Here is a 14,810-nt window from a genome sequence, read left to right on the forward strand (position 1 = left end):
CATAATTTTACTACTGTTATGAATTGTAATGTAAATATCTGATATGCAGGATGTATTTAGGTGACCCCTGTGAAAGGGTCAAACGACCCACAGGTTGAGAACTGCTGCTAGGTTGTCACAAAAAATACTAGACCGCTTTTTTTTTTTTTTTTTTTTTTTTTTTGCAGTTTTTGGCCAGGGCTGGGTTTGAACCCACCACTTCTGGCATATAGGGCCAGCGCCCTACTCCTTTGAGCCATAGGTGCAGCCCAAAATCACCATTTTTTAATGGCTGAGTAGTACTCCATAGTATGCATATACCACAGTTCATTAATCCATTCATGTGTTGAACAACAACGTGGGTTGTTTCTACATCTTTGAATTCTGCTTCTAAAAACGTTCAAGTGTGGGTGTCCTTTTTATAAAAGATCTTTTCTGCTTTGTGTATATATATATATATATGTGTGTGTGTATGATTGCTGGATCAAATGGCAGGTAATAATCAGGAATTTTTAAGATGATTATACACCTGTAATTTTTTAACAGAATATTATGAACAAAATAAAACAAATAATTTCCTACATGTAAATTTCCTCACTTCAGAGTTTTTTAAAGGACTTCTCTACTGTCCTCTTTGGAGGACATCACAAGTGAAACATCACAAGAATGGAGAAATAAACACATGTACTCAGTACCAGTTTGGAAATAATCAATCAACACTTTATACACATATGAAAGTAAATCATAATATGAAAATATTGTTTTAATTTTTGCTTATCAGAAGTGTCAATGACAGCAGCTCTCTGCTGCAATATAATAAAGAAAAATCAAGTAAATCCAAATGAGAAAGCAGAATGGAAAGGAACAAAAGTGGGCAATGAATACCCAAAGATAAGAATGAAACCTGAAGGAATTTGTTAACGTTTATGTCATGAAAGAAAAAACTTCTGAAGGTTTATTTTTATTAAAGGATATATTTATTTTCACTATTGAGGATTTTCAACAATTTGGTCATCTGCCAGTGGAGCAGATGTGGGGCAAAAAGGACAGTTTAGAATTGCTGAGCCCTCTTTCCACTTTTCCCATGGAAAGCCCTCTTTCCACTTTATTCCATGGTGTTATCACAGCCTGAACTACCTTTGGCAGACCTGGTTCGGGAAACAAGTTCTCTCCCACACTGTCAGAAGCTGTGCCAGTGGGTTAACATTTTAATTAATCATTCTGATTGGCTAGTTCAGATTAGCAATTTAATTCATGCTGTGCTATGAGACTAATCTTTTTTTCCTCTTATCCTTCCTATCAGTAGTACCTAAATGGCTCTATTGAGCCTAGCAATCATTCTTTTGCTGTATAATTCTTTCCTCATATCTTATCTCTGTCTTAAATTTGTGACTATTTTAAAGCTTTGTATAGCTATTATTACTTGTATCAAATGAATATCCTATCCTTAAGTAGGAATATGTTTATGTTTTATAAAAAAGTCATTAAAATTCAAAGTAGGAGGTTTAATACATTATTGTGACAAATGATTGTCTAACTTTTTTAAAGCTTCAAAGTAACTATAAAAATATTTTCTTTTTAAAGTTGGCCAGGGATACTTTGCCCTGATCCTTTTAAAGGGAAATATGTGACCTATGACCTGGATGGAAACGTTGAACTGTATCACATAGAATTCCTGGGTGATCCCCATTCAAGATCATGGATAGATGCAACATTTGTTGGGCATTATAGTATCACATTAACGGTAGGTGCAGTAACATCAATACTTTATTTTTATTGTACTTGTTTTTAATTATGGTCATTTTCTCCCTCAAATCCTAAAATATATATAATTATTTACTTTAAGATTCATATAAACAAAATAATATATACTAATTGTTTAAATTTAAATATTTGTATTTTAAAGAAGTTTTCAAAGAAAATATGGATATAAAATAGTTATGGGGGTTTTAAACTTTATTTTCCTAAAGGCAATATAATAAAAAATAATTGAAGACTTTACATAATTACCTCTTGAAACAATTTTAAGATTATTATTTGGTGGGTTTTTTTTGTTTGTTTGTTTGTTTGTTTGTTTGTTTTTTTGAGATAGAGTCTCAAGTTGTCACCCTAGGTAGAGAGCCATGGTGTCATAGCTCAGAGCAACCTCAAACTCTTGGGCTTAAGAGATTAATTCTCTTGCCTTAGTCTCCCAAGCTGGGACTACAGGCGCCCACCACAACGCCTGGCTATTTTTTTGTTGCAGTTGTCATTGTTGTTTAGCAGGCCAGGGCTGGGCCACCAGCATTGGTGCACGTGGCCCACGCCTTACCCACTAAGCCACAGGCATCACACTATTTGGTGATTTTTTAATTCTCTTGAGAAGTTTTAGCCCTAGTTCACAGGGAAAATTAATTACAGAATGCAACCAACTTTTCAGATTTCAAATGGAATATTTCATTATATTAACTCCTTCAGGATGTCTTTGACTATTTTTAAACTTTAAATTCCACACTACAATTAATGTATAGACTGGCTTCTCAGATTGATGAGAGTAGATGAACTGTTTCCAAGGACTTGGTGTATAAATATAAATCAATATTAAAACTTTCCTCTGTAAATCATGCTTTTATTAGAAAGTAGCTATTATAATATGAATACATTTGACTCAATTTGGATTATTTCTCTTTATGGTGAGAGATATACATATTCAGATATACATATATGTTTATGTGTATTTAGAGCACGCCATTTAATTCACAGTAAAATGAAACCTGTGGAAATTTGAAGTACTTTAAAATGGGCTTTACTTATACCTTTGAGATAATATAGTATTTTGTACCATTCAGTTTTAAAAGAGCTAGAAAGGAAGACTGTTTTAGTAAAAATGTTTAAGCATGGAATAATACCACATAAGTCTATTTTGTGGTAGTTGTGGGTGGTGCAGTTATCTTAATATGAGGCACCTTCTCGGGTGTTTTGGATGTGCTTCTAGACACTTCTGCTGGCAAGCACCAGAAGACAGGAAGGAGTATTCCTTCTGTGCTCCGTTTCTCCTTTCTAAAAAATAGAGAAACCGTCTGGCTGCTTGTGAGGTTAACCTTAGAATATACCTAGGGCTAGCTGAGATTTCCTTGTCCCTTGGACATGAAGATACTCCAACCTATAGTTCTATTCCCTAGATTTCCAAGGTATTTGATCTTTTGTGATCCTCTCTACTCTCGAGCTCCTATATCCTAAAATGCTATCTCTTCATTGTGCCATGTTGATCTAGATATTAGGTGCATACACCCCTTGCCTCATGAAAAAAAGGAGCACTTACACAAAAAATAATGTATAGTAGACAATGTAGGAATTCTTAATTGTTTTTTAAAGAAAGTAGAAGATGTAAATAGTACATATTGTCTGATTCCTTTTTCTACAACTGAGTGAAGAATAATAGATACAATTCTCACTGGCTATAGCAGACTAAATTTTACTTCATACACTGTCTCAACATAATTTTCTCCTAATTTGTGTAAGCTTAGTTTAACAACTAATTAAATAAATTCAGAATTTTCACTGAGTATAGACTTTTCATATATTTTTCAGTGCACATGTTAAGATAGGAGAGAAATAAAGTCACCTAGAAAGACCTGTATTATATGCATTTCTGAGAAAATTGAATTTTTCAGTTTATATTATAAGCATTTAATTAATTGTCTTTCAATTCAATCATGTTTGTCTAGATATTGGTAGCCAATTTAATAGTTAAAGATTAACATTATTTATGACACCACTGACAATTAATATTATTGTTGACAACACAACAGTATTGTCACTACCTAGTCATACAGATGATAGTGTTTTCTCCTAATAAGTGGAACTACTCATTGATACGCTGGGATCAGATATACTCAATAAAAAATGTTCAAAGCATAGAGTATAGATTTATAATTCATTTAGTTTATTTATATATCTTAGTTTTTAATCAATAGCTGAAAAGATAGCTAAAATACCCCCCATAAATAAACATTGATTTTCTTAGAAGTATTTAGAGACAGGATTTCTTAAAAGTATTTAGAGACAGGATTCTAGTATTTAGAGACAGGATTCTAGTTAGGAAGCATCAAAAATGTCTCCCCACATAAACAATTACACTGGCAGAATCTAATGTAATTGTTTTAGAACTCTGGTGTCTGTTGATAACTTTCAACATCTAGGGGAAGGCTTGGGCTATATAGTGTGGTTGATTTCTGTCAAATTCAGCTCTTAGCTCAGTAGCAGTTACTGTTCTCACCTCTAGCTATGTGCTAGGCAACTGGGTATGTGTTTCTGGAATACCTTGCACATTGCTTTTTAGACCTGGGAAAGGCAAATAATCCCGGTCTTCAAAACTCAGGGATCTATGCCCTGATTTCTAACTGCTGCTTATAATCACAGAGGTGCAGACCATGAGGAGGGCAGCCATTGTTGATTCATCCATCCACCAGTGGCTTCCAGTGTATTTAAAGGGCTGAAATTCTTTCACTATACCCCTTAATTTTTCTCTTTTTTCTCTTTTGTGAGCCAGACATTTAACATTAGGACATTTGAGAGTAACTGCATATACAGAGAAAAGAGACTGTGCAGGTGGAAGGAAAGGTATAGGGAAAGGTATAGGCTCTGTTAAGACCCAAGAATATTTGATCTTTGGCAGAAAGATAGGCTCTACAGCACTAAAAAAACCCCAATATATATAAAATAACAAAAATGACAAGTTCTGGGGAGGGGAAGAATCTGATTTCCAAAGTCACCACATTATTTGACTCAAATGTCCAGTTTCCAACAAAAATTCACAAGATGTATAGAGAAAAAGGAGAGTATGACCCTTCAAAGGAAAAAAAAATCAACAAGAATTCTCTCTGAGAAAGACTAATGGCTGACTTTAGACAAAAAATTCAAAACAACTGTCTTAAAAATGCTCAGAGAACTAAAGGAAGACATAGAGAGTCAAGAAAAGGATGTGTGAATAAAATGGAAATATCAGTGAGGAAGTAGAAAATCTAAAAAAGTAACCAAAAAGAAATTCTATAATAGAAAATTATAGTAACTGAAATGAAAAATTAACTACAGAGATTTAAAGGCAGTTTTAGAGATCTAAAAATAGATCTGCCATTCAATCTTATAATTCCTCTACTAGGCATATACCCAGAAGACCAAAAATCACATCATAACAAGGATATTTGTACCAGAATGTTTATTGCAGCCCAATTCATAATTGCTAAGTCATGGAAAAAGCCCAAGTGCCCATCCATCCACGAATGGATTAATAAATTGTGGTATATGTACACCATGGAATATTATGCAGCCTTAAAGAAAGATGGAGACTTTACCTCTTTCATGTTTACATGGATGGAGCTGGAACCTATTCTTCTTAGTAAAGTATCTCAAGAATGGAAGAAAAAGGATCCAATGTACTCAGCCCTACTATGAAACTAATTTATGGCTTTCACATGAAAGCTATAACTCAGTTATAACCTAAGAATAGGGGGAAGAGGGAAAGGGAGGGGAGGGAGGGAGGAGGTGGACAGAGGGAGGGTTGGTTGGTGGGACACCTGAGGTGCATCTTACAAGGGTATATGCGAAACTTAGTAAATGTAGAATGTAAATGTCTTAACACAATAACTAAGAAAATGCCAAGAAGTCTATGTTAACCAGTGTGATGAACATGTGTCAAACGGTCCATAAAACCAGTGTATGGTGCCCCATGATCGCATTAATGTACACAGCTATGATTTAATAATAATAATAATAAGTTAAAAAAATAAAAGGCAGATTTAAGAAGGCAGAAGAGCAAACCAGCAAACCTGAAGGTAGGAAATGGAAATTATTATCTGAGAAAAAAAATGTAAAAAGGTTGAAGGAATGTGAACAGAGCCTAAAAGACCTATGGGGAATCATTCAGTAGACCTATGTCTTGCAAAACTGCTCCTCAACAGTGACAGAGAAATTAAGATATTCCCAGATAAGTAAAACCTGAGGGAGTTTGTTACTACTAAACTTGCCCTGCATGAAATGCTTAGGGAGAGCCCTGTCAGATGAAATCAAAGAAATTAAATAGTGAAATGAAGCTGTATGAAGAAATAAAGATTTCAATAAAGGTAAACACATGGGCAAATATAAAAACTAATATTATTTTAATAATTTGTTACTCCACTTGGTGTATTCTACATTCTTTAAGAGGCTAATTTTTTTTTTAATTATTAGTCTTAATACTAGTATGATTATAACCCTGGTTATAACTCCATATTTTGTTTTCTACATAACTTCAAATAATTGTTAGTTCATATTTTTCTACAAACAGTTTATAAAGATATAATTTTGTGATATCAACAACTGAAAGGGGTGGGATGGAATCTGTATTGGAGCAGAATTTTTGTGTGATATAGAAAATAAGATGGTATAAATTGAAATTAGAGTGTTATAACTTTAGGATGTTAAATTTAATCCCAATATTAAAGAAAAAGCAAATAGCTATAAAATATATATATAAGAGGAAATAAGAAATGGGTTTATATTTTTCACTATAAATATCAACTAAACACAAAAGAATACAGTAACACAGGAAATGAGGGACAAAAAACCTATAAGACCTATAGAAAACAAATAGCAAAATGACAGAAGTAAGTTCCTCTTTATCAATAATTACATTAAATATAAATGGATTAAATTATCTAGTCAAAAGATAGATACCAGTATAATGAATTTTAAAAAAAACCTACAGCTCCAATAATGCTACTTTCTAATTTTAGTAGTTATTGATAATGTTCATAAGAGTTTTTTAGGTCTCCACCTTTCTATTGCATAGTAGAATTGCATATTTGGCACACATGTGGTGGGACTGGGCCAGTGAGTTATTAATGAAAGTGATAAATGTCATCTCTTTGGCCATTTAACAGCTAGTGCAACATCAGTGAGAATTCTTTCTTTCCCTGTGGCACAGTGACTGGTATTGTTTGAGATGTAGGTTTGGATCCTGAATTACTACAATCAGCAAAGTCATCCTGCCAAGATATGACTGAGATGCAATGTGAGGGAGATAAAAGCATTGATTACATAAAGCCCCTGGGATTATTCTGACATACTCTAATGATAGTAGTGTGACACAGGATGTCACAGTTCTTTGTAACTTGTATCTTTAAAGGTCCATTCCTGAAATTTCACTACTCTTCAGAATTTGGCCAAATGAGTGAGACCCCATTACTCTTATTTCCCTAGTACAGTAATTTTCAATCTGTGTGCTCTGCAGCACCCATGTGTGCCTTGAGAGGACCGTAGGTGCTTCCTGAACATTTTTAAAGATAATCAAATTCTTTTAGAAAGAAGTTGAAAGCACAGTAAGTATATTCTTTTTCTTTCTCTCTCTTTTTTTTGATCATCATAATTTAAGTATGCCATGGAAGTTTAACTATAGATTCAAGTGTGCCATGAGATAAAAAAAGGTTGAAAAACACTGCCCTAATATATAATAGAAAAAATGCAACTTATTGTAGTTGCTTATTAAATAAGTACATTTTTTCTTTATAATGACAAACGTATGAGTAGAAACTACTAACTGATGACTGATATATTGAATATAAACTTAGTCTAGGAAATGTTCTGCAAAGGGCTCTGATGTCAGCAGGAATTACAATGACTCCAATAACTAAAAATTTCTACAAATACTTATAACAATTAAATATTGAGCCCATTATAGGCCAAGGATTAGGTAGATCTTTTTCTTAAGATATTTAAAGTCTCACAGTAACCTCATGAAGGTAGGCACCATCACTATTTGACATATGGAAGAAACTGAGATTCAGGCTATTATGTCTGGCCTAAGGTCAATCATCTGCTAAATGATAGGGCAATGATTAAAATCAAGAAGACTAATTCCAGAGTCTAAATTCTCATTCTTTGTATGTTATGACAGCTTACATGTACATAAGCAACGGTCTTATTTATAAATGTTATATATATTTAATTTTATTGATATATATTTATTTTTACATGTATATATTATTTTCAATGTTTTCCCACATTTGCTCATACAGTGAGGAAAATTTTTACCTTTTAATTCTTATATACATAATAAACTATGGCAATCTCTAGTAGACTTGCTCTTTACTTGCTGCTTGATTTTCCCTTGTGTAGGGCTAGAAACCGAGGAAAACAAGCAGAATTCTTATATTTAAATTGTATTTTCAGCGGTGATTTCACCAGTGCATCTGCATTAACATCTATTTGAGATAGTGTTTTGCATCTAAGATTCATTACTACATAAATTCTAAGACTGTAATAAGGATTAGCAAATCAGCTTATAGATAGATCATCAGGCAGCATTTTGCTCTTAACGTAATGGAGTGAAACTAGATAAGGATCTGTTGAGCCAACACACTATAAAAATACATTTGAAAACAAAAAACAAAAACAAAGAAACTCTTGTACCATGTTTCTACTAGCAAATAATCTTATACCAATGTGTCAGTAAAATTTTGTTAATGTTATACTAATTCCATATTTGGTATAAAATTTGCTGTAATTTTGGTATTGTTGTCTTAAGTTTTTTGTTTATTTCTAAGAACTCTTTGGCTTTTGGCCTGGATAAACATTCAGGCAATTAGAGTATATTTCCATAACTGTGATCTATTTATGAATAATCTCACAAGAAAAACTTTTGTAATAACATATATTAGGAAAAGAATAGATTTGTCATAGTGGTTTAAATAGTGATTAAAGAGTTAGGCTCTAGAGTAAAATTGGCTCTGCTGCTGAGTAACGGTTGACCTTAGATGGAGTCATTTAACCATTACAAATCCCAAATGCCTCATTTGTAAAACCAAAATTATGATGGCATGTGCCTCATAAAATTGTGAGGTTAACTGAGATAATACATGTATTTAGCATAGTGATTATCATATAGTAAGCTTTCAATAAATGTTAGTTGTTATTAGTCATTGTAAGTAACAAGTTAAATAGGCAGTTAAATTATTTATTTCCCTTCCCTAGAGACCCACATCTAAAGGAGGGAGTACAAAAAAAAAATACCAAAAACAACAAAGTGAAGAATAATATCTTTTATTTTGAATGAGATGTAGAAAATGACATGATTTTAGTGTTCTTTTATCAACCAACGCAGTGCTCCCAGAAGTTGAGGGAAATGGAGATAATTGATCATCTTATTTTTTAATTTTTTCGGAACATGGATAAAATGAGGCCATTGCTGCAATGTTTTCCTAGTTTAGTATAAACAGAAATGCTAAGAACTATTGAAACAAGAGGTATGTTAGAACCTTCTTAATCTGACTTTGTAGTGTATAAATAAATAGGCCCCAATATCAGAAATGGCTCAAGAATACTTTGGATTTGTTTGATGGAATTTGGAAGAACAGGAAATATTATCTTTCATGTTTTTTGCAGTTGAATGGAAGTAGTTTCTTTCCGTATCTTTATTCTGCTTTTCTGATTCACTCACATTTATAATTGCTGACTTTGCTGCTCCAAATAAATTCTTGAATTTACTTCTATCATCTCTAGACTTCATCTCATATGAATTTAGATAACTGTGAACTTATACTGAAGTTAAAAGTACAAGTCTAAATAATATGAATAATTTTACTCAATTTATAAAGGATGGTATAAAGTTACCTTTTCAATTGCTAATTGCAAGAAAAATGTATTAGGCATCACCTAGATTTCTCATATTGACTTCTCAGTGAAACATCAATATTATTTTTAAAGAAATCCCTAAAAAAAAAAAAAAAAACGAAATCCCTATATATAGCTTTCTCAATTTTCTAAAAGTGCTGTCAGCTTGGATACAGCAATAGGAAATAACAGCATGTTAGATAAGCACTGGCCTTCAAAATTATCTATTGGCTGTATTTTCATTTGCTTCTTGTTCTAGTATATCAATATATTACTAATATTTCACTGTCATTTTTACATGGCAGTGTTTACAACTGTTTTCTTACTATAGACTTAATGATATATTTAATTTTGCAAAATAAAATTCTGTAATTTGAAATCAGGATATGTAAAATATTTTTAAACTGAGCACAATCAAACATGATTTGTTTTCATCTTTTTTGAAGATTGTACTCAAATATATGTAACAAAATTTGCCATTTTAATCATTTTAAATGTATAGTTTTCTGGTGATATAAGTTTTAACTGCCAATTAATAGTCCTAAGAAAAAAATTCCTAAGCAATATCCTAGTGACCTGATACAAAAAAATGCCATATGGCAGTTTCATCATTTTCAACATCATTTTTCATGGTATGAGTTAAGAGTTCTTTATTAATACCATCTTTGAGATTCATGCAATAGAATTAATTGCCTTGTGGTGAAATTGTATCATTTTTTTTAGAGGTTGAGCACACAAAGTCTGGAGTTAAGTGTAATTCATACATAGGCAACCTCTGTCTTATTAACTCTGTATACTTGAACAAGTTCTAAACTTTATGCCTCAGCTTTCTCCTCTATAGGATAATGGTACCTATTTTATAGCTTATTAGAAAGGTAAATAAGTTATATGTGACATGCTTAAGATAGTAACTGGCAGTACTATGTAGACATTGTATAGGTTAGTAAGTGAAAAATAATAATAGGCTCTTAAATAATAAGACTCCTATAGAAATAAAATATGTGCTCAATCAATTCCCACTATAGGGAATGGAGTTCTCATCTCATTTTTTTGGACTGTAGAGACCAAATGATAATTTTCTGTGATCTTCATTCATTGTTAAGAAAGTTGATGCTTGGGTTAAGTGACTTGCTGATTGAGGTCACCCACCAACAGAACTGGGACTTAAGCCCAGATCTTATAATTACAGACTCCAAGTTTTTATATTGTATGTCAACCTGCTTGAAATTTACTTTAGGACATCTGCTTTAAATCTTCAGAAGCATACCAAACTCATAACATACCAAGCTATCATCTACAAACTGGAAAACCACAAAGGCCTTCTTATTGATCTCTATTTGTTAATTCACCCAGCTTGATTAATTAACTTAACCTTTAAACCAGGTTTTTTAAAAGTTGGACGAAGATGTTAAAGATCTTTTCTTCATGCTTAGCTTATTGATTTTGGGGGATCTTTATGCTGTCATTAAAACCTATGAATTATTTCATTGTTTTATAACATTAGTAGTAAATGGTTATTATTAATGCAGATGTTGGTATTCTGATACTAGGTTTTTGAAAGCTTAAAGGATTTTTGGGGGTGCATTTTTGTTGTCGGGGATTCATTGAGGGTATATGGAAATCAGGTTACATTGATTGCATTTGTTAGGTAAAGTCCCTCTTATAATGTGTCCCACCCCCAAAAGGTGTGTCACACACGGAGACACCCACCTCCTCCCCCCTTCCCTCTCTCTACTCTTCCTTTCCCCTACCCCTCTCCTTCCTTCCCTCTTTGTGCTCTCCCTTTCCCCCACCCACCACCGTGTACTAGGTCATTAATTGTCTTCATATCAAAATTGAGTACATAGGATTCTTGCTTCTCCATTCTTTTGATGCTTTACTAAGAATAATTTGTTCCACTTCCATCCAGGTTAATACAAAGGATATAAAGTCTCCATCTTTTTAATGGCTGAATAGTATTCCATGGTATACATACACCATAGCTTATTAATCCATTCCTGGGTTGGTATGCATTTAGGCTGTTTCCACATTTTGGTGATTATAAATTGAACTGCATAAACAGTCTAGTGCAAGTGTCCTTATGGTAAAAGGATTTTTTTTTCCTTCTGGGTAGGTGCCCTAGTAATGGGACTGCAGGATCAAGTGGGAGGTCTAGCTTGAGTTCTTTGAGGGTTCTCCATAATTCCTTTTGTATGGAAACAGAAAAACCCCTGTATAGCTAAGGCAGATCTTAGTAATAAAAACAAAGCTGGGGACATCAACATACCAGACTTTAGGCTGTACTACAAGGCCATAGTGGTCAAAACAGTGTGGTACTGGCACAAAAATAGAGACATAGACATTTGGAATGAAAACCAGGAAATGAAACTAACATCTTATGACCAGCTAAATCTTTGATAAACCAGACTAGAACATACATAAAGAATCCCTATTCAATAAATGGTGTTGGGAGAACTGGATATCCACATGTAAAAGACTGAAACTGGACCTGCACCTTTCTCCACTCACTAAAATTGACTCAAGATGGATAAAAGACCTAAATTTAAGGCATAAAATGATAAAAATGCGCAAAGAAAGCATAGGAAAAACACTTGAAGATATCAGCCTGGGGAAAGACTTTATGAAGATTTCCATGGCAATTGCAACAACAATAAAAATAAGCAAATGGACCTAATCAAAGTCTTCTGTACAGCTAAGGAGACAATAACCAAAGGAAATAGACAACCTACACAATGGGAAAGGATATTTGCATATTTTGAATCAGACAAAAGCTTGATAACTAGGATCTATAGACAACTCAAATTAATCCACATGAAAAAAGCCAACAATCCCTTATATCAATGGGCAAGAAAGATGAATAGAATCTTCTCTGAAGAAGACAGATGAATGGCTAGCAAACAAATGAAAAAAATGCTCATCATCCCTAATTATTAGAGAAATGCAAATCAAAACCACCCTAAGATATCATCTAACCCCAGTAAAAATGGCCCCCATCACAAAATCTCAAAGCTGCAGATGCTGGCGTGGATGCAGAGAGAAAGGAACACTTTTATATTGCTGGTGGGACTACAAACTAGTACAACCTTTTTAGCTTAAGGTTTTTTATTTGCTTGTTTGTTTCCTTTCTCTACTATCAGTCCTCAAACTTGCTGGTCATCAGATTCTGTTGTATGTTTCCTTAAAAGTACATATTCCTAAACCTGCTTTTCTCAGTGAATCACAAGAACCATTATAATAGCAGATTATTTCCCACAAATAATCTATTTTCTCTGTTACTGGGATTAGCTGAAGGAAATATTTATATGAATGTGTATTAAATGTATTGCATTTACTTTGTGGAAGGTATGGATGTGTTTATGGATTTGTAATACTACAGAAGCCAGACAAATTTGGGGAAAAATTGTAACATTGGTCCCCTTGTGCTTTTAAATATGTTTCTCCCTTTGGTGGTACCTGATTTTCTCCCCGCTATGAGAGCTGAAACCCTCTCACTTTCTCCCTCTTCTCACACATGACTTAGCCAAAAGGCTGAAAAGTGACCTTTCCCTCTTCTCAAAGTCTGATTTCAGGTTCATCACATAAATGACTGATGTAGTAGTAGTGTAAAAATTGTTTTCTAAAAGATATTACTCCAGATAATGGACCGACCTAAAATTTCTGGTGCTCCTTTTTTTTTCTTAAAACCACATGCAACAGTTGTATATTCTCTCAATGGAACAAGAGCTTAAACATTCAAAATACTTAAATACATGTTAAAATCTAGGTTAACAAAAAAGCTTACTAGTACCTTATGATTTTTCATATTTGTCCATTGGGTCATTTTTATCTTAAACTGCTCAGTTTCCTTACTGTTACCCCCCAAATTGCAGAGAGTACCCACTCAGGAGTTTGGTCTCCTGTTTTGGGACCTGTTACTATTATAAGCCCCATCATAAAATTATACTGCAAAGATTTGACTTTGAGATTTCCTGAGTCCTTCATTCTTCCCAGTTTCTCCTCTAGTGCTCATTGCCTTCTTGGTATTCTTTTTCAATCTAATATAAAGGATCACACTAAACGGCACTAGACTTTTTCTTTTGGCAGCTTTTTTGGGTCACACTTTCCAGTGGCATGGAGTGGGGGACTTAACCTATTTTAATCTTAAACTCCTGCAAAGTAAGTAAAATTAGTAAGCAAATTAGTGTTTGTGTTTATAGGAAACACAAACAGAACAAAAAACAACAAAATAAGCTTTTAAAAGCAGTATTTGCTTCAAGTGTTCATTAATTTGAACAAGCTGTCTAAATAATCCAGAATTGATTATATAAAGATTACATGAACCTATATTAAACATGACAGATGAGAGGGAGGGCACATATTAAAGGAAGTTGAGGAGACTAAAGCTATAGTTCTGTAGTTTCTAGTGCACCTGGGTGTGATGCGGCTATCTTCCAGTGTGCATCAAAGGAACAGGAATGTTTTTATTGTCTGGATTACTGGTTGGTGTTGCAGAAATTGAATTTATGGAAGACAAGATATCTTTGTGATTAACTTTCTACTGTATTTCTTTAAGTGAAAATGTTCTGCCCAACAGAGGAAAAGAGTGATAATAGTAAATAGTGAACAATGTGGTTAGAGTCAGTGAGCTACACTCCATCTTTCAATGTATAAATAGCATCAGTTAGTTGCTTAAGACTCCAGGCCGAGTACTTTATAATACGAAATAGTGTTGGTCCTCAAACATTTACCAGGGACACATTTCAAAGAACAAACATTTTGTTTTTCTTTAGATTATAAAATCTATGATTTATATATGTATAATATGTAATATAAATATGTATTTATCTATGTAACAAATAATTTAAGTAATGAGTCAGTATTTGAAGTCTTTTCAATAAATTTATGAAGCCCAATAAAGCAATTTCTAAGTACATATGATTTAAATTTTTTAAATTGTAAATACTTGTATTTGCAGTTAATTTTAATACTGAGTAACCAATATTTGAATTGATAATTTTAGATTGTGGATATTGTCATTGTACCTAAAGGATTGTGGTAAGTTAGGTTCTACCATTCCGCAAATAGGTCATATTAGGAAGCATTTGATCAAGTTACTTTACATACTTAATTACCTTAATTTTAAAATTAGGTACTTTTTTTATGTAATATTACCAGTTGAAATTAGACATATTGTTTCAGAAAAAAGTGTTACTAAAGCTATAGGA

The 14,810-nt window shown here is 33.0% G+C and overlaps 1 protein-coding gene across 1 annotated transcript in view; it reads left to right on the forward strand.

Moving 5' to 3' along the window:
- ZCWPW2 (zinc finger CW-type and PWWP domain containing 2) overlaps nucleotides 1-14,810 on the forward strand; it is a 178,777-nt gene that overhangs the window by 87,449 nt on the left and 76,518 nt on the right. Inside the window, exon 5 of the mRNA XM_053598830.1 lies at nucleotides 1,564-1,723. Within this exon, the coding sequence (XP_053454805.1) occupies nucleotides 1,564-1,723 (160 nt within the window). The remainder of the gene's footprint in view (nucleotides 1-1,563; nucleotides 1,724-14,810) is intronic.

This window comes from Nycticebus coucang, chromosome 8 (genome assembly GCF_027406575.1).
Source record: "Nycticebus coucang isolate mNycCou1 chromosome 8, mNycCou1.pri, whole genome shotgun sequence".
Taxonomy (NCBI): Eukaryota; Metazoa; Chordata; class Mammalia; order Primates; family Lorisidae; genus Nycticebus; species Nycticebus coucang.